General features: G+C 38.3%; 1 protein-coding gene and 1 pseudogene across 1 annotated transcript; both read left to right on the forward strand.

Annotated features, from left to right (window-relative positions):
* Nucleotides 1-3764: 3764 nt before the first annotated feature.
* LOC149820832 (octanoyltransferase LIP2, mitochondrial pseudogene) lies at nt 3765-4467 on the forward strand (annotated as a pseudogene).
* Nucleotides 4468-7315: 2848 nt separating this feature from the next.
* LOC149820833 (uncharacterized) lies at nt 7316-12852 on the forward strand. The gene is made up of 4 exons (XM_089983223.1): nt 7316-7784; nt 7948-10081; nt 11606-11812; nt 12113-12852. The coding sequence occupies exons 1-4, from the start codon at nt 7516-7518 to the stop codon at nt 12443-12445; spliced, it is 2943 nt and encodes a 980-aa protein (XP_089839349.1). The 5' UTR covers nt 7316-7515; the 3' UTR covers nt 12446-12852.
* The last annotated feature ends 6816 nt before the right edge of the window (nt 12853-19668 follow it).

Consider the following 19668-nt stretch of genomic DNA (forward strand, 5'->3'; position numbering starts at 1 on the left):
CAGAGGAGTCAGAGAGGAGGGGGTTGAGCCCCTCCTCTACCGTAACAAGAGGCAGGGAGGAGGGGCTCGGCCCCTCCCTTGCCGTGACAGAGGGGACAGAGAGGAGGGGGTTGAGCCCCTCCTCTGCCGTAACAGGAGGCAGGGAGGAGGGGGCTCACCCCCCCCCTCCCCAACCGTATCGGAGAGCAGAGAGGGGTGTCGTGCCCCTCCTCTTCTAAAAGGGGGCACAGGAAGGGGATTTGACCCCTCCCGTGGCCACAGAGAGAGGTGAGGGAGAGAGAGAAGAGACTGAGAGGGAAAAGAGGGGTGTACCTGGTGGTCGCCGGCGGCGGCGGCAACGAAGGGGGGGGGGGTATCCTAAGAGAAGAGGGAGCTCCTACGTCGGGGGCTCCTCTGGAGAGGCTGCGGGAAGATGCTTGTCGGAAGGGGGGGCGTCGGCGGCGATGCTCAGCAACGCAGAGAGGGAGTCGGTGGAGGGAGACAGACCGAGAGAGGAAGAAGGGGGGCGGGGGTTCTCTTTGAAACCCCTGCCTTGCTATCTTCAAAAGACACGGGAGGCGGTGCCTCCCTTTTGGGTCTGGGTCGGGTCCGGGTTTGGATCCGACCCGAATCCAAACTTAATTAAATTTTTTTTCCAGTTTATTACATAAATCCTATGTAATACCTGCGATTTTTAGTAATGAATAAATCATTAAAATGTAAATTTTATACTTTAATTTGGTAGAATTGAAAATTTATCTAATGCCAACTTTAATTTAAAACTATATATTGAATCGAGTCATAGTCTAAATAGAGTTTAACATTGAATTTAAATTTGGTGTTAAATTGGATTTAAATCACATGTAGAATTTAAGTTAATTTGAAAAAAATTTAAGGTGAATTTGGATTTTTATTTGGATATGGGTTTTATTAATTGAGTATGGATATGGATGTGGTATGGCTTGCATAAATTGGATTGGATCTTAATTGGATTTAAAATCCAAGAAGAAAATCCATGGAAAAATCTAAATGGGCAAATTTATGAAATTAGAATTTCAAAACAAACTAATGCTACAATGTGTTTGGAGTCCTATGGGTTGGACGCCCCCTATGTGTGCCCAACCTGGATATCCTACATGGAAAAGAAAAAAATATGTATAATAAAGTCTATTAAATCCAGGTCAAAAGAAATCGGAACTTTTCCCAAATTAAATTGAAATTGGATGTCTAATTAAGAATAGAGTAAATTAGATTTTTATTAAAAGGGAAAACATCTATCTTGAGTCAAGTAAGAGACTCCTTAGGAGAGGACGCGCCATCCTAGTGGGTCATCTTATTTGGATGAATATTAGTTCAAAAAAATAAAGAAACAACAAGGAAAAGAAATCAAGTCAAAACATGCTAAAAAATCCGATAATGGATGGCCCTTTATATGAAGCTAAAGAAAATATAAAAAAAAAAAACTGCAGCAATGATGGGAATAACGTGTTGTGCTAAAAAAAGGAACCCGATAATGGATGAAATGAGGACTCTACTCTAACATCTAACTAAATTTAATTGGGTTAACCTAATTTAATCTAATGAATGTAAACTAACACTACTTTATGCTACAACAAAACATGCTTGACAAAATACTTTACACTATATTAAAAAGATAAAAACCCTAATCGGCTAATATAAAAAAACACCTAATTCATCAATCTAATAAACACCGAATAGGAAAAATAATCAATTTGGAGAAAACCTAATCTAAATCTAATGTAAACTAAATTAAAACACAAGACAATATCAGAAAATGCTATGTTAAAACTATCGATTTACCTAAACTAGGAGTATTTTATGCACAAATCAAGAAAACGGCTAACTAGATTAAGCGAAATATATATGTTTTTCTTTCTCTTTTTTATTTTTTATTTTCAGATGTTAAATCTAGAGTTAATCTAACTAAATATACAGATGATGCAATGACATGAATTATGAGATGCAAAAACTAAAACTACGGTGAAAAAGATGAAGAAGAAGCAAACCGTACGATCTGCTTCCGACGGGAGGATTGAGAAGAAGAAGATGGTCTTTTCTGCTGCAATCAAACGAACTCCGCTCTCTCTCCGACAGAGGGGATGGGAGGAACAGGCGACGATGGAGATTAGAAGAAAGATTGAAAAGCATAAGAAGCTAGAAGTAGAAGAAAGAGGTAGGCAACTGATCGGTCGAAAAAGGGAAAGAAAGGGAGGCAGAGAGGAGAGAGGGGGGGGGGAGGGTGCAGGCTACAGGGTTGAAAAAAACATCTATGCATACTGAAAAAATGACTATTTATATTTAAAAATTAGGTTTAAATGATTTCTATGGAAGTCCGGATAGTTTTCAAAAATTCTAAAAGAGGTCGCCTCTAAAAAATATGTTTTTCAACAAGTAAAACTTCTAAACTAACTAAAATTAATTAATTAATTCCTAATCTAATTAAACTACAAATTAGAAAAATCCTAAACTAAACAAAACACTAAAAAAATGCAGGGCAAGCTTTGGAATTGGCGATTTTCTGATATTTTATGTTTCAATGCGGTTTCTCAAAACTAACTATAAAAATGGGTTTTTAATGTGATTTTTCTATGGATCATGCATAAAATAGTATGAATAAAATGTAAAAATGTATGCATGATCACTTGGATTGCCGTTCTTGATTGCCATCCTTATTTGTGTCGATAGTCCATTGGATACGACTTTCTTTCCCGTTCTCACCTCCCCATGGTTCACGCTTCCTCTGAAATCCGCTTCCACCCCTCCATCTTGCATCTGATCGATTTCTCCTTCTTCCTCTCTTCTTTTGATTTCTTTCTTCATCACCCTCTTCTTCCTTCTCTACTATCTCTCTGATCCCTTCTCCTCCATTTATGCTTCTCTCTCTCGAGCCCTCCTCGGCAAGTGAAGATCGATCTCTCCCTGAGGTGCATCCCTATAGTCGCCTGAAGGAGATCAACCCCACCAACAGCTAAGGTAAATGACCATCATCTTCCCCTTTTTATTTTTGATTCCCTGTAAGGATTATGTTTTATCGCATCCCTTCCTTTGTAGTTTTTTTTTTATTTTTTTTATTTTTTATTTTTACCATAAGGCATCAGGGGCATGATCGACCTGTAACATTGTAAGCTATGATGTCTCTAAGGCAATTAAAAATTTCTTTGCTAAAGACAAGTTAGTCCGCAAAATTAATGCTACTGATATAGTATTGATTCCGAAGCTTGCAAAGTCTCAATCATTTGCAGACTTTCATCCCATTTCCTTTTGCAAGTTGCAACTTTAGGAAATCATTCTCATGGCCCATGAGGTCGTCCACTCCATAATTGCTTACAAGGTTCCTGATCTGTCTCAAAATAGATTTATCAAAAGCTTATGATCCTGTCAACTGAGGTCTCCTTCATTTTGGTCCCCATGCCCTCAAATTTTTGCCAAGTTGATATATTACATGCTTATGTGAATGTACTAATTTTTAGCTTTAGAGAATGTTTGTAAGTTCGAGAGACGTCTATGTGCTCATGGATGCATAATTGAGTAATATAGTACAGATATCTCATTCTCCTTGTGGGTCACCTACACCTGACAATATGTGTAGCTAAAACCATGCATTCTTGTTGGTGCAGAAATGAATAACTGAGAAACCCTTTTTGTTTCCATGTTGCCTCTGTGTAACCATGCATGTTGTTGAAGCCCTCTATCGGATGCTGGAGCTAGTGTCAATCAGTTTGCGTATGAAAATGTTGAACAATTGAACTAGAAGATTCATAGAGATGAAGGCCCTGAGGAGCCCTGAGGTGTGGAAGGTGGGGTTGGTGAACTACTTAGATGCACTTAATGTTCAGGAGATTGGTATTTCTAAGAAAATCAGGATTCCAGACAGTGTTGTCACTTCAGCAAGGAGGACAATCCACAACTTGCTTGTCTGTGAGGATGAACCGATGAACTTCAATCAATGGGAGCAGAGTTGCATTACACACAAAGGGGAGGAGATATGACCTTTCATGGTCCACGCCAGGCATTCCTCTATCCTATTATTTCACTGAGAGAGATTGGATTAGGAGCAAGGAATTATGTGGAAAACCTTGAGTTGACAATGATTGAGCTTGCATCACACTATGGTGTGTGTGCTCGTGCTGGTGGAAGTGGAGAAACAGGGGTATGGGTTGATGACAGAAAGATTGGTGCTATTGGTGTGAGAATTGCCTCTGGCATCAGTTCTCATGGGTTGGCCTTCAACATTGATCCAGATATGAAATTTTTCGAACATATTGTGCCATGTGGGATAGATGATAAAGGGTTGACATACTTGAGAAGAGAATCCAAGATGGACCTTCCTGCTGATGAAGTTATTCACGAGCAGCTGATTTCCGGTTTTGTGAAATTGTTTGGTTTTAGTGATGTCACATGGAAGCAGGATGCCACTTTGCTCCGAAATATGTAGAAATGTTGAAGTAGCCTTCCAATACCATGTGATTTTGGTTGTTGGCCTGCATGGAGTTGGCTCACCATTTAGCTATTTCTCATGTTGTAATTTGTATTGTTGTACTGACAGAGATTCATTTAACCAAAAGCCTAGAATTCTGCAACAAAGCAAATGATCTACTGCAAAGGATGTGCTTTTGTGAGGAATGTTTTGAAGTTTCTCCTAAAACTTCGATCAAAATCAGAGTGACTCAATTTCAAAAACCAGCAACCATGTGTTTGTTGTGAGCTATGTCACATGGGTGCGGGTGCGGGGTGTGGCACTTTCAAAAAACTTGGATGCGGGGGTGCGGCAAAATATAAAAAATTATATATATATATATATATATATATATATATATATATATATATATATATATATATATAGTCCAAAAGTTGAACATAAATGACCTTGGGTTACGTTAACAGCATCATGTGCGGGTGCGGCACCTAGTTGAAGAGTCCATGTGACATAAGTTGTGAGTGTGACGATAAATAATTCTGATTTATTTTGATTTTTAATGCTTCAATTGATTACCATGATTAGGAATCGTAATTAATTGCTAATCAGAGATTTAAATATCGGTTTTTCTTGGAATGATAAATCGAGCGGTGTTTTAGATTGATCGGTTTCATCTTTTTTTCTTATTTAAAATTTCAACCAATTAAATATGATATCGTGTTTTTCTCTCTTTTTGCTTTTATTTCTTTAAACAAGCTATCGTGACTGATTGCAGCTCTTTCTGTTTTTGCATTTTCTTGGAATATAAATCGACAGATATTTTAGATTGATCCATTTCATCTTCTTTTTTTTAATTTAAAAGTTCAACTAATTAAATACAGTATCATGTAATTTTCCCTCTCAAGGTTCGTAATTAATGGGTAATATAAGCTGGTCCAGATTCTAATTGGACCTCCTTGAACCTTCACCCTGTAGGGTTTGGTACCAGTCAAATCTGACCTATTGACACCTCTACTTATCACCATCTGTCGGTGATAACGTATCTCTCCACCGCTGATTGTGGCGATAGGTGGGGCCCAACATAATGACATCATCATCATGGTCTCTGATCCCAATGATGGGTGGTGATGACGTTCTCACCAATCGATGATGATATGATCCGTCTCTTGGATAGGGTTTAGGGTTCACACTCATTTCTTTTACGGTGCGTACGATCCAAAAGAAACAAAAGTTAAGTCATCTTGGTCTCGCAATTATTTTTTCTTCACCCATTGTTTATGTTTGGCTAGTGATTCAAAAACCCAATTTGATAAACAAAAACAAAGTTCTGCTCATGATTATGACACTACTCATTTCATGATTTATATTACATAAATGTGGGCCAGAACCGGGCCCACTCCTTTTGGTTGTGGGAAAAATTTGAATCCTCTTTCCGCAAATCGCTATAGCGATTTGTAGTGTCTTCCGCAAATTAGGACCAACTTGTCAGATTCATATCTCCCTAACCGGAGGTCATATTCCAAATCCGCGATTTGTAGTGTCTTCCGCAAATCGCTATAGCGATTTGTAGTGTCTTCCGCAAATCGCTATAGCGATTTGTAGTGTCTTCCGCAAATTAGGACCAACTTGTCAGAGTCATATCTCCCTAACCGGAGGTCATATTCCAAATCCGCGATTTGTAGTGTCTTCCGCAAATCGCTATAGCGATTTGTAGTGTCTTCCGCAAATTAGGACCAACTTGTCAGAGTCATATCTCCCTAACCGGAGGTCATATTCCAAATCCGTAAAAGGTGATGTCTTCGTTATTGAGTCTAGTTTATTTGTGTAAATTTTCAGCAATTTTTATTGTCATTTCATTCCTCATTTTAACTTCAACGATACATTACAACCACAATCATCAAAAGAAAGATTGCCCAAGCTAAGAGTCACCGTTCTCGCCCTCCTCCTCGACAGCAACCCAGTCGGTGCAGTCGCGCTGAGGATGGCCAGCAGAAGCTCCACCACGTCTTCTTCTTCTCCCTAACGAGGAGGTCTCAGCGGAGCCGTCGTTCTGGTGACGGGTGTTCATCTCGTTCCCTGGAGTTGAAGAGTTGTGGAGTTTGATTTAGAGTTTTTACCCTTACAGAAAGGGGGGTCTGAGAGCTCCTCCCAGTGTGGGTAGCATCATTCAACTTGAAGAGTTATGGAGTCTGATTCAGAGCTTTTACCCTTACAGAAGAGGGGTCTGAGGTCTCCTCCCAACGTGTTCATGGCATTTTGCCCTTACAGAAAGGGGGGATTTACATTTCGTAGAACACCCGTCACCGGAACGAGATGAACATGTTTCTTCTCTAGAGAGAGAAAGGGTTTTACAGTGTTTTACGGAGAAAGAAGAAGAAAACATGTTTATCCTTTTTTTGAACAGAAAAAGAAAGAAGACTTTGAAGAGTCAACATCATCCTCGACTTTCTGGATGGAGGACATGTTTGTCCTTTTTTTCAACTATTTGTTTTTTCTTTTTTGAATGAAAGGCATTTTTGTCATTTTCTCAAACCATCACTTTATGAGAAGAATAGCAATAAAGGGTACTTAAGTCTTTGCAACAACACCAGAGTCCGATGCAAAGTTATGTCAACATACACGGGAATACGAGCCCCATGTGCATGTATATGTGGTGCTCATTCAAAGCCCCGAACACAGACGTGAGATTCAGTGAATCATCGGAGGGCGAACATACACAACCCTCTCCAACTTTTTGAAAGTCGCTAGCCTGGTGTTATGCATCAGTTGCATCCTCAAAAAGCTGTAGGGCACGCGGAAAAGGGCGCTGAAATCTAGGGTTTCTGATTTCCATCTGAGATTCGATAGCCCACGACCAAGAAACATCTTTCTCTTCTACCGTACGGTCGATTCTGAGCTTCAGCTTCTCCGAAAGAGAGAGAGAGAGAGAGAGAGAGGTACGTGCGTTCTGTAAAAGTGGGCAAGGCAAGGCCCAAAAGATCTTTATTAATTTTTCTTGGAGTTTCAGTTTACTTTTCGGTTTGTTTTGGTGATCAAAGAAGAGCAGTGAACGAGTGTTCAGGGTGGTTCTTGTTTTTTTGTTACCTTTTGCAGCATACATGAGGAAGCTATTCTTTTTTAGGTCTTCTTTTCAAGATTCTTCAGCGTCCGCCACCAACGGGAAGGTTCAAAAGGAAGATGGTGGTGGAGTTGGGGATGGTGCAAATGGGGTTGAATCGTCCCAACTCGTCAAAGATTCTGTTATCAAGCAAGAGAAACAATATCCAAGTGGCTTTGATTCAGATGGATACAACTGGTCCAGAGAGATGGCCAAGTCCCCTGTTGGCAGAAACCATGTCCCTCTGCATCAGGATGAACGATCCATCTGGTAGGTGGCTTATCCAGCAGACTCTCTCTCTCTCTCTCTCTCTCTCTCTCTCTCTCTCTCTATATATATATATATATATATATATATATATATATATATATATATATATATATATATATATCGCCTGTGTTTTCTTGTGCTCATTCCTGGTTTCTATTTGCAGTGAAATAACCCCTGAAAAGCAATTGAGAGTCAAAATAGCCAGCAAATTGAATCGAAAGTCTTATGGAGGGGAAGAGATGGACTCTGGAAACCCATCATCGAGAAGCTACCCTGAATCTGCTGGAAGCTCACCTTATTCATCTCCCATGCGCCTAAGATGCCGATCTGCCCGCTTTACCCACGCTTCGAGTGGAACCTTGGACCTGTACATCGATGGGGAGCAACATGACAAAGGTATGAGGTCCAAACAGGATTGTTATGGGTATTATTATAGTACTGGTGAAGATGGTGCCTTGGTAGAAGATAGACCTTTGAGGAACTTGGGGCGGCCTCCGCGTAGCCAGAATTCTTTGGCGATTGATTCATTGGGAAATAATAATAAGGTTTTGAGGTCTCACTCGTTTCGGGATATTAGGGACACAGATTCCCTGTTTTCAAACAGAGATGGCTTGGAAAGCCTTTCCAGCTATTCACCTAATCACAACCTTGCAAAGAATGTTGTTGAACGACCATCAAATGCGTTTCCTAGAAAATCTAAGCTGAAATTACAGGAGTTTGATGCAGAATCATCCCCTAGGGCGGAAGACTACAATGATGGGTGCCTGCAGAAACCCCCTGCTTTAGGATCTGATTCCTATGTGGCTGGATATAAGCAGTCATGTGATGCCGCACACATTCCATTTACAACCATGAACAGGTTCAGTTCAGAGTGCATGCCCTTTCCTACCAATGGTTTGGTTGGTCCTAAACAAGAATGTGCAGTATACCAAGGACAGACGGAAGAAACTGAAGGACAGACGGAAGAAACTGAAGAGTGGAAATTGAAGAATTTTCATGACAAAGACGACCGGTTGCTAGAAGAACACAAGGAGGCAGAGGAGAGGCTTAGGCATGTTTCAGATGAATTTGAGCAGCATGTTCAGAATAGAGCTTTGGGATCAGGCGAACTGATCCACATGGTAAAGGTTCTTAGTGGCGCGAGGAGAAATTTGGCCGCTGAAGTGGTTGAGCAAATACAGAGACGGATAATAGAGAGGAACTATTTAAAAAGTACATTTGAAAATACCAAGATAGAACATGAGGCACTGATGAGGAAGATTGAGAAGGAGAAAAATGAAATGCAGTCATGTTTGGAAAGGGAATTGGACAGGAGGTCCAGTGATTGGTCATCTACGCATGAAAAGTTTAAGGTAGAAGAAAAGAGGCTTCGAGAGCGTGTTAGGGATTTGGCAGAGCAAAATGTATCTCTTCAGAGAGAAGTTGTTTCCTTAAGTAGCAAAGAAGCAGAGAACCAGACAAGACTAGAAACCAGTGAACTGCAGCTGAATGACTTAATGATGAAACTGAAAGAAGCAAAGGTGGAAATTTCTAGTCTTCGGCAGTCCCTAACCGAGATGGAAGAACGTTGCAATGGCGCAGAAGCTGATAGAGACTATATCAGAAGAGGCTACATGGAGAAGGAAATTGAGAGTAAGGACCTGCAGAGAGTGGTGGTTAGATTACAAAAGACTTGCAGTGACCAAGAGAAGACGATCAATGGGTTAAGACTGAACTTGAATGTTGAGATTGGAAAGGAATCAATTGATAAAAATGACCATGTGCGTGAGTTACAGATTGAGCAAATGAGACTGACAGGTATAGAGCAAACATTGAGGAAGGAGTTGGAGTCCTCGAGATATGAAATAGAGACCTTTAGACGGGAGAATGTATCTCTCCTGGAGAGATTGCAATCTGCTGGAAATGGTGATGGATTAACAATTCTCAAGCTTGATCAAGAACTTCATGCTCGGATTGGGAGCTTGCAAGGCCAGGGGCTGTTTCTGCTGGATCAGAACAGCATTATTTGTAATGAATTATTGGAGTTCATCAGATACAAGCTATGCAGAAACTGTTCTTCAGAGCAAGGTGAACATTTAGGACAAGGTGCTCATCAATTAGTGGACTATTCTTTCATTGAAACTGATATGAAAGTCCAGAGTTTAAAACAGGAAATTGAGAATTTCAAAAGGAGTCTGCAGATAATATCTGGAATCTCGCATGAGAGTCTCAGCCTTGTATCTTGTGGCTACCGATGCCGATCATTGGATGTTGATGGAAATGAATCCAAACAAGGGATGAAGTTGCAGACAACACAGGTAAAAGAGATGCCTTTTTTTATGCATTTATTTGTCTTCCTTCCTCCGCCTCCTGCATGGTGTAATAAAGGGTGTTTTCTACTTGAACTGCTAATTAACGGAATTCAAAGGCAGTACATGCAACACTTGTTCAAAACTGTAAAATTAGCATAAGTTTAATCATATTTAGGGAGGACAAAAAGAAAAAGAGGTTTGCCACTTTCAGAAACCTAAAGAGCTTCATTCAGTATATCTCCAATAAAGAAATTATGTGCACACATAATCGTTAAGCTGCTATCCAGCTGAATTTCAGGCTTTTCATCATATGCAGATTTGACAGCTCATACTATATCACAAGAAGCATATGAAACTGGTATCAGTATGTATTTATTTGCTCTGCCTGAGGCCTTATATATGCCAAGTAGAAGATTTGACATGCTTATGTCAACTGGTGAAGCATATAACATCATTATGTCTCTGTGTTCCATTCAGCATGCACTAGATATACATAAAACTAAAACAATTAAGTGAAAAACTCATATCATTTATTATGAAGTGAGCTCTGTGAATCACAGCATTGCAGATCACACTAATTGGATGACCAGTCACATATCTGAAGTGGTCAATAGACATATAATCAAGTAATTCTTCAATATGCTGTAAATAAACATACATGGAAATACATTACGTGTCAGAGAAAATGCACATATTAAACAAATTCCTGCTTTTTCCTCACTGTGGACTTAGTTTTCATCGGGCTAACTGGAATGCTTACATGTGCTTTGGTTTGCTTAAGCTACATATATTCATCTTCAGTCCTATTTTATTCACTTTCAAATACATGTATGCAGGTACAGATACGGAAATCCTTGAGAGCATCTATATTTGCATATTGTTATGATCTCTTGGTTGATTTATGTCTAGTTTGTTCAATTATATGCGCACACAGATGTAATAATGTTGTGCAGGACATCTATATTGTGTTTTATCAATATGCATAGTTTAGGAACTACATCATTAAAACTTTATGTTAGTTATGCCTTTCATGACTTATGCAGGAATAACCACTTTATGTGGTGGATAGAGTATTAGAAACTATAACTGGTCCAGTATTGGAAAGTATATAATAGTTGGCGGAGCACATATTATGCTTTCTGACTTGCTTTTCTCATTGTTATTCTTTGTGACATCTATGCGGTTTACTGCTCCACCAGAAATTCCATTTGAACCTAAAAGCCTTGAATGATACAATTGCATGACATTTAAGTGTACATTCCAGGATGGAAATTTTGAAGCTAGTATGGCCTTTGGACCAGCTTCATGCTCATTGCAGGATGCATCATTCAAATATGAACTCTGCAATAAGCTCTTTGCTGCTGATGCATCTTCAAATGGTTGCTTTTGTAGTTAATGATAATTGGTACTGGCTAAATTTGATTGCTAATTCTCAAATGTATCCAAAATCAAGTTATACTATGACTTTGGTAATAGAAGAATTTGATTCTTTTCCTTAACTTTTTTACATTCATTTCCTTGTGTATTTAGGTAAATGCACGCTTTGAGCTGGAGGCTGAAATGCTGCTGGCTAGAGTATTAAGAGAGAGGTTGTGGACAAAGGAGGTCGAGTTAGAACGTCTTCAAGCAGAACTTGCTTCATCAGTTAGGCTTCATGACATTCTTAAATCAGAGATTCAGAGAACCCAGGATTCATTATCCTGCCTAACCCACAAAATGAAAAACCTTGAACTTGAGGTAAACCCTTCATCATGTCCAATAGTAGTTTCTTTCTTTATATTCAGATGGATATGGATGCTCAAGTTTCTTCTATAGTGATTAAAAGAAGACAGAATGGCCACTATGTGTTAGTGTACTAGCATTATAAATTATAAATGGTTGCATTATAATTCTTTTCGATGACCATCTCTCTTTCTAGTTGGCTCCTGTAATTGAACTGCATTTGTATTAATTACATGCATGAAAAGATGTAATCAGTTATTTTAGTTGAGTGCTTTTTTCATTTGCATCTTATATGAAGAGGCATATCGTGGACAGGTTGGCACAAAGAATGAAACAGTAAACAAGCTTGAAATGGACTTGCAAAAATACCAAAAGGAGCTTACAATTTTGAAGGGGATCCTAACTCAGGTATCAGAAGAAAGAGATCTGATATGGGAGCAAGTGAAGGAATACAGTGAGAAGAATATGCTACAAAATTATGAACTGGATTCCTTGCGCAAAAAAATTGAAGTGCTTGACGAAGAAATTTTAGTCAAGGAGGGTCAGATTGCAATATTAAAGGACAGCCTCAATGACCGGCCTTATGAGATACTCTACAGTCCAAAGTCAAGCCAAGATTTCTCAGTAAGTGAAGTATCAGGACTATGATCTCTTACAGGATCAACTCCATATTCTTTTTTGTGGGGCTGTCATCTTTTGATTTCTTTGTTTTTTTCTGAGGGGTGGTGGTGGGGGTCGTGGTTAATTCCTGGATGTAATTGTGTAAATATGTGTGAGTCTTTTCATAATAAACGCTGCTATTGTTTGTATTGAGTCATGTCTAGTTCAGATAAATTTGGGCGGTCTTATAAGTTGCTGTAGATATGCAGTGTTTCTAGAGTTGATGATTTCCATTTGAGTTTCTCATTGAATCAAGTTACATGTCAATAATATTTGAGAATGACTGTCTTATGTAACTGTTTGTGGAAGTGTAGCAGTATGCTTACTTTTTGTTGAACTTTTTGCACTGGCTTGTTGCTATCAATTTATTCAGGTGCAGCCTTTTTATTCGTTTGATTAAATACAAAGTCTTTTCTAGGAGTTTATATTTTGCTGATTTCTTTTCTTGAGGGATATGTTTTGCTGATATCTCATGATCAAAATCCTCAACTACTAGATAATGATACCGCTTGCCAATCACGAGGCAGAAAACTGCATCAACAGCATGAACAATAAAGTCTACAGAGCATGCCATCCCAGAATGCTTGACTGTTACTCTCTGAGGTGATGATTTATAGGCTTCTATTACTGTTGATGGATGCTCTGAGAGTATTAAGTGTTTGAGGGCGTTCCAGGCAACCACAACAGCGTCCTTATCTGGCTTTGTACTCTCTAAACAGACCCATGCATTTAGTTTCCAATTATACAGTGGAACTTGTTATGGCCTCTCCATTGAAGGATACTCCTGTCTCCAAAGAACATAAGGGAAAGAACCAAATCAAAGTGGGTACTCAGACCAGGCAAACATTAAGTGCATTCTGGCTTGCTGCTATTTGAGCGAGCTCAGGCATTTATTTGTCATTTATGTGGCAGAGCTTTTTTCGGAAAGTTTTGCAGGTGCGTCAATATGGCACCTTTTTTCCTTTAGATATTAAACTCATTTTTCAAAAATAAAGAGGATTTAAGTTGGTGATGGCTTTGAAATCTCACAAGTTTCTTGGCAATATGGATGTGAACAAGGACCAATGCAATCTGGATCACATGTGCACACACACATGAGCGCACGTGCGCACACACACACACACACACACACACAGGAACCTCATAGGGGCTGCAAGCCTGCAAGGCCCCAAGGAGGCATGCAAGCGTTAGTCAATGAAGACGACAATTGATTCATTAGAGGACTATTTGAATAACTACTTGAGCCAGTTATTCTGCATGGCTTTTCCACTTTTTCCAGTTTCCATTTTTTGTTTCCAATAATATTTACCCTTTTGAGGCCTAGGCCAAGTTCATTCACACACGGACCAACCAAGATTTAGGCAGCGTTTGATTGTGTCCTGTGGGAAGCTTCTGCAGACAAACGCTGGATATGGCGGACATGCAGAATGTGCGTATGCTGCATCCCAAGAATGGTGTTTTACCGTTCCAAACACCCACCCCTCATCTTCTTCACGCACAAATGGAAAAATGGTCAAAAAATTTTACAAGTCTAGGGATAGTTGGCTAAAAAAGGGAGACTCTAATACTGCTTTTTTTCACGTTGTGGTGCGCATAAGGAGTCAAAGGAACACCATCTATAGTATCACTGATCAAGGGGTTAATCTTGTTAATTTAGATCATACTCAAGTTGTGTTTTTTCGTCACTTTGAAACTCTATTCACTAAAGATCAAGCTTCTGGTGGTATATTTCCCCACATGGCCTCTAGTCCCTCCTGTTCTGATAGCGATAATGAACTACTTCTTGCTCCAGTCACGGATTGCGAAGTACGGGAAGCAGTTTTTTTGGCAAATCCTGATAAGGCCCCTGGACCAGATGGATTTCCTGCTTCTTTCTTTCAGCTCTACTGGGATATTGTATAATAGAGCGACGCACACAGTGGAAAACTCTCGAATCTCTCTTGTTCACAGAGAGACGAGAGGCTTTGATATATATAAAAACGTTGGTTGCAGATTGAATCTGGAAAGAGTTTAGCTAGATTACAAAGAGATAACAAATGTGATCACGTTGATCACTTTCCCTTTTCCTAAGAATACGCTGAGGTGGTTGAAGTCCATTTGAAGTGAAATGCCTGTATTGCCTTTCTTGATTGCCATCCTTATGTGTCGATAGAGTTCATTGGATGTGACTCTCTTGTGACGAGAGTAGGTTTCCTTAACATGCCCTAGCAAGCTCAGCGTGAGGTCCCTCACTTTGAGCTTGGCACGAACAGCAGAAAAATTGCCAAATGAGAGTGGTTTGGTAAGACCATCCGCCAATTGATCTGCCGAGGAAATGAATAGAACTTGAAGATGACCTTTGCTAACATGGTTACAAGCAAAGGCATGGAAAACCAGGTTAGCAGCTAAGTACAATGCTCCAATGTAATCACACCAAAGAATAAGGGGAGCTGGAGATACGAAACCAAGTTCATTGAGCAATGACTTGAACCAAATGAGATCAGAGGCATCACATGCTATGAATTTGTATTCAGCTTTGGTGCTGGACCGAGCTACTATTTTCTGTTTGCAAGAGGACCAAGAGAGTATCTAGGGGCCAAGGAAAGCAACTAACCCACCAATAGATTTTCTATCATCCGGGCAACCGGTCCGATTGACGTTTGAATTGAGTTGTAATGATGGTGATCTTTTGAACAGAAGTCCATGATGAAGAGTGTTCTTGAGATAATGCAAGATGTGTTTAACAACAGACCAATGAGCAATCGTGGATTGGTGCATATATTGGCAGATTTTGTTGACTACAAACACCACATCACGCTGAGTGATGGTGAGGGATCGTAAACCCCTAACAATGCTTCGATATAAGGTGGCATCATGGAAGAGTGGAGAGCCATCTTTAGTGAGTTTAGTCTGAGGGATCTGATTCCCGCAATTTCCCTCAGATCGAGCGTCGATCAGTTCATGCGTGTTTGCAGCGTGAACACGCTGCCCGTTTGAATCAAGCGTAACGTGATTTGTCAATCACACTCTTTTTTTTATCTGCTCCGCATAAATAATAATTTTTTTAGCAGATTGCGGGAATCAGATAACGCATATCATACGCAGTGTTGGTTCTGCGTCTTTTCAGAAATCACCACCAATCATGCACTCCAACGTGATTGATGTTGATCGATCCCAGGCCTGTGTTATCCCAATGCTTTCTGCGTTTCATAGTCAGCATAATTAAATTTTTTTTAGTATTGTTTTGTTAGGCTGTTTGATCCAACATTTTTCTTTTAATTAGATTGCTTAATCATTTTAAATTTTACGATTAATTAGTTCTAGTTTCATGTTTTTTTATTCATTACTTAGTTAATTCAATAGTTTAGCATTAGTTCATTAGGATTGTTTAAATTAGTTTTAGATCAATTAGTTAGATCGAATTTGCTTGTTTTATATCTTTAATTAGTTAGTTTGGATTTAACGTTTGTCTTGAATTTGGTTAGTTAGAGTTTGCCTTACTTTGTTTTGTAGTTAGTTAAAATCTTTTAGTTTATTACATTATAGTTAGTTTAAATTTAGTTGAGTTATTTCTTGTTATAACTAACCTTTGTTTTAGAAATTGTTCCATACGTTTGTTCGGTCTTCAGGAAACCAGTTGGTCGATATCTGAGCCAGGGTTATTCATAGCCCAAATTTTACAAAAATTTCAATGCTCCATCCTACAATCAAGATTCAATCCTTAGTTTGGTGCAATTTCAATTGTCAGTTCTCATCCTCAGATGAGAATCTCCAAATTCTTTGTCTCTGTCAGGGGTCCAGGATTTCAAGTCTTTCATCCAAGGTCTACATTTCATGTGTCATTGCATATCACTGCATACATTTGGCATATCATTTCATATAATTTCATAACATTACATTATATTGTATGTCATCGCATCTCATTTTCGATATCCAACACTCCTATTTTCAAAATATTAAATTCAAATTTGAGTTTTAAAACTTTTCTTTCAAAATCGATTTCAAATACCTGGGTTTTAAACCGATATTTTGCCATTTGCCAACCCCCAGGGCTTTCTATTTCTTATTTTAAAAATATTTTCTTCAGAAAAATAATCTGGATTTGTTTTAAAATAAAATTTTAACTGATTTCAATTCTCAAATGAAACCCATTTAGGTGGTGTCGCTTCTGGAATCCTTCATTTATCAAATTTCTCAAAATTTCAGAGTCCTAGTTGGATCAGGACTCTGTCTTTTCATCTTTTTAGACATTTTCAAAACTCCATTTTGATTTTAAACCAGACATAGTCTTATCCCTTATCCATTTCTGTCATTTTGGCCAAAATCCTAAGGTCCTAGTTGGATTAGGACTCTTTTCTAGAGTCTCAGTCGGATCAGAACTCTACATTTCACTATCATTTTACCTGTTTTTGAGAAAATCTTTCAAAATCCTTCGTTTTGGCCAAAATTCTATAGTCCCTGTCAAATTAAGACTCTTTCTCAGAGTCCTAATCGAATCAGGACTCTATCCCGATTTCATCATTTACTCTTGTTTTCACCTGTTTTCGAAAACCTTCTCATCTGATTTTCAAAAGAGCCAAAATTTCAGAGTCTCATTCAGATTATGACTCTTTTTCAGAGTTTCAGTCGGATTAGGATTCTATCTTTCGTTGTTATTTTTACCTGTTTTCAACCAAATTCTTCAAAATATTTCGAAAAGAGTAAAAAACTCAGAGTTTTGGTTGAATAAGAACTCTATTCAAAGAGTCCTAGTTGGATCAGGACTCAGAACTTGACCTCAATTTTGAGAGAATCTTTTAAAAATCCCTTCATATATCTCTTCATAAACTAAAATTGTTACACTTTTATCACAGAATTTCAAAATTCTAGGATTCTATCCTAGAGTCCTGATCGAATTAGGACTCTATCCTAAGTTCATTTTTAACTTTATTTTCGCTTGTTTTCAAAAGTTCTTTTTAAAATCTCATTATTTGTTTTCCAGAAAACAAAAAATTTTCAGAGTTCTAGTCGAATTAGGACTCTTTCTCAGAGTCCTAGACAGATCAAGACTCTGAACCAGACTTCAATCTCTGCTTTTTTTTCACCTATTTTTCAAAATTCCCTCATTTGTTTTCTCAAAAATCCAAAATTTTAAGAGTCCTGGTCAAATTAGGACTCTGTCACCAGAGTCCCAGTTGGATCAGAACTCTGTTCTGATGTCATTGTTTGTTGTCATTATCACTGGTTTTCATAAATTCTCTCATATGTTTTTCAGGAAAAACCCAAAAAATAGAGTTTCAGTCCGATCAGGACTCTGTTTCAGAGTTTCAACCTGATCGGGACTCTATTCTGAATCTTGTTTCTACTTCCATTTTCGTTTTGTCAATTTATTTTTCGAAAATTAGTCTATTTTGTAGAGTTCCAATTGATTCAGGACTCTATTTCAGAGTTTTGGTTGAGTGAGGACTCTAACCTTGACTGCATTTTCCGACTTATTTTTACCAGTTCTGCTAAAATCTTTCAAAAACTTTATTTGGCTTTCAAAAATCTAAAATCTCAGAGTCCTAATTGGTTCAGAAATCTGGTCCAGAGTTTCAGTCTGCTTAGGACTCTATTTTCGAAACCTCTGAATTTCATTTGTTGATTTTAACCCCTTTTCAAAGCCATCTTCAGTCTTTATTTCAAATTTTTTAAAACCCTGGTGTGGGGCTCACTCAGTTGGCGCCATATCTAGAAGAGTTATGACCCAGTCAGGACTCTGTCATTTCAAAACTTTCAATTTCAAGTCTACTTTTGAATATCTTTTGAAAACCTCTTATTTTCAAGTTTTAAAATCGTTTTTGAAAAACCAAATGGGGACCACTTGGGGTGGCGCCACATTTGCAGAAGTCAGGGTTAGACTAGGGTTAGTCAGTGTCCTAGTTAGAATAGGGGTTTAGAAAAGTCTAAATCAATTTTGAAAAATCTATTTTTACTTTGGTTTTTAACTAGTAGTTTTTAAAGTTTTAAAAACCAATATGGGCCCACACTAGGTGGCGCCACATTTGGATCTTTTAGGGTTTCATTAGGAATTATATTAGGTAGTTAGGGCTAGGGGTAGGATAGTAATCTCTCACAAAAATCGCCCCCCCCCCCCCTAGCAAACCCAATTAAAAAAAAGTTTGGTTCTTTTTAAAACTCTTTTGAAAAACCTAAAAATTTCTTATAAAAGGAACCCAAGGGGGGGGGGGGGGGGGAGGGTCGACCCCTATTCCTCTCTCTCTTAGTTTCTTGGAGTTTCTCTCTCCTCCCAGCACCCTCTCCTTCCTCCTTAGCAGCTGCAACCATCCAAGGTAAGGTTTTATGATTTTTTTTTATGTTTTCTTAATCTTTTTTATGATTTTGCCATGAATTTCACCATGGGCGCTCCCTAGTTCATGGATTTGAGCATGGTTCATCATCAAGAACCCTAAAACAGAGCCAAGAAGATGATCTAATATTGTTCAATGGTGTTTTCCAAGATTCTAATATGTTAGAATAGTTTATAAATACATTTTTTATGTTCTTAACCAAAGAAAGGTGCGATTTGCCTGTTAAATGGGCTGAATCCATCTTTTCAAAAGGCAAATCAAATTCAACCATTTATTCCCTGTACTTTTTTATTTTCTTGTCATATTGATGTTTATTTTATATGTTACAACATTAAATTAAATTTTGTTGTATTATTTGTCTAATTTTCCATTATTTTTCATGTTTGAATTAGGATTTTTTGGGTTTTATCGAATGTTTATGTGTTTCAAATCTGGGCACTCAAAAATCGTATTGATGCATGCTTAAATATTCATTGAAAATTATGATTTTTTTTAGAGTAAGTCCATGAATTTGTCAGTAACTCCCTGTAAAAAAATCAGATGATTTTGGGTTCGAGAACCCTATCAGAAAAATACAAAGTCGAACTGTGATTCCTGTTTCTTAAAATCGCTATTGATATTTAGGTATAACTTGCAGATGTGATATTTCTATCATCCAAGGTCCAATTTGCAATCCGTAAACTGCAGTAGCTTCGTATTGATGTCTATTGTTTTCTGTAATTTTATCATATTTTTCTGTCTGCGTCTGCTATTTTTCCTATGTCAGAAAGTAAGATCAATTTCTCAGAACTCATTATGCTTCTTTTAAACCCTAAGTTGACTTGTGTCAATCGTATCTTCCTAACCGAAGATCCGATTGACAATCCGTAAAAAGAAAAATCTTTGTCTGAGTGTCTGCTATTC

The sequence above is a fragment of the Nuphar pumila genome, chromosome 12 (assembly GCF_984573655.1).
Source record: "Nuphar pumila chromosome 12, dmNupPumi1.hap1.1, whole genome shotgun sequence".
Lineage (NCBI taxonomy): Eukaryota > Viridiplantae > Streptophyta > Magnoliopsida > Nymphaeales > Nymphaeaceae > Nuphar > Nuphar pumila.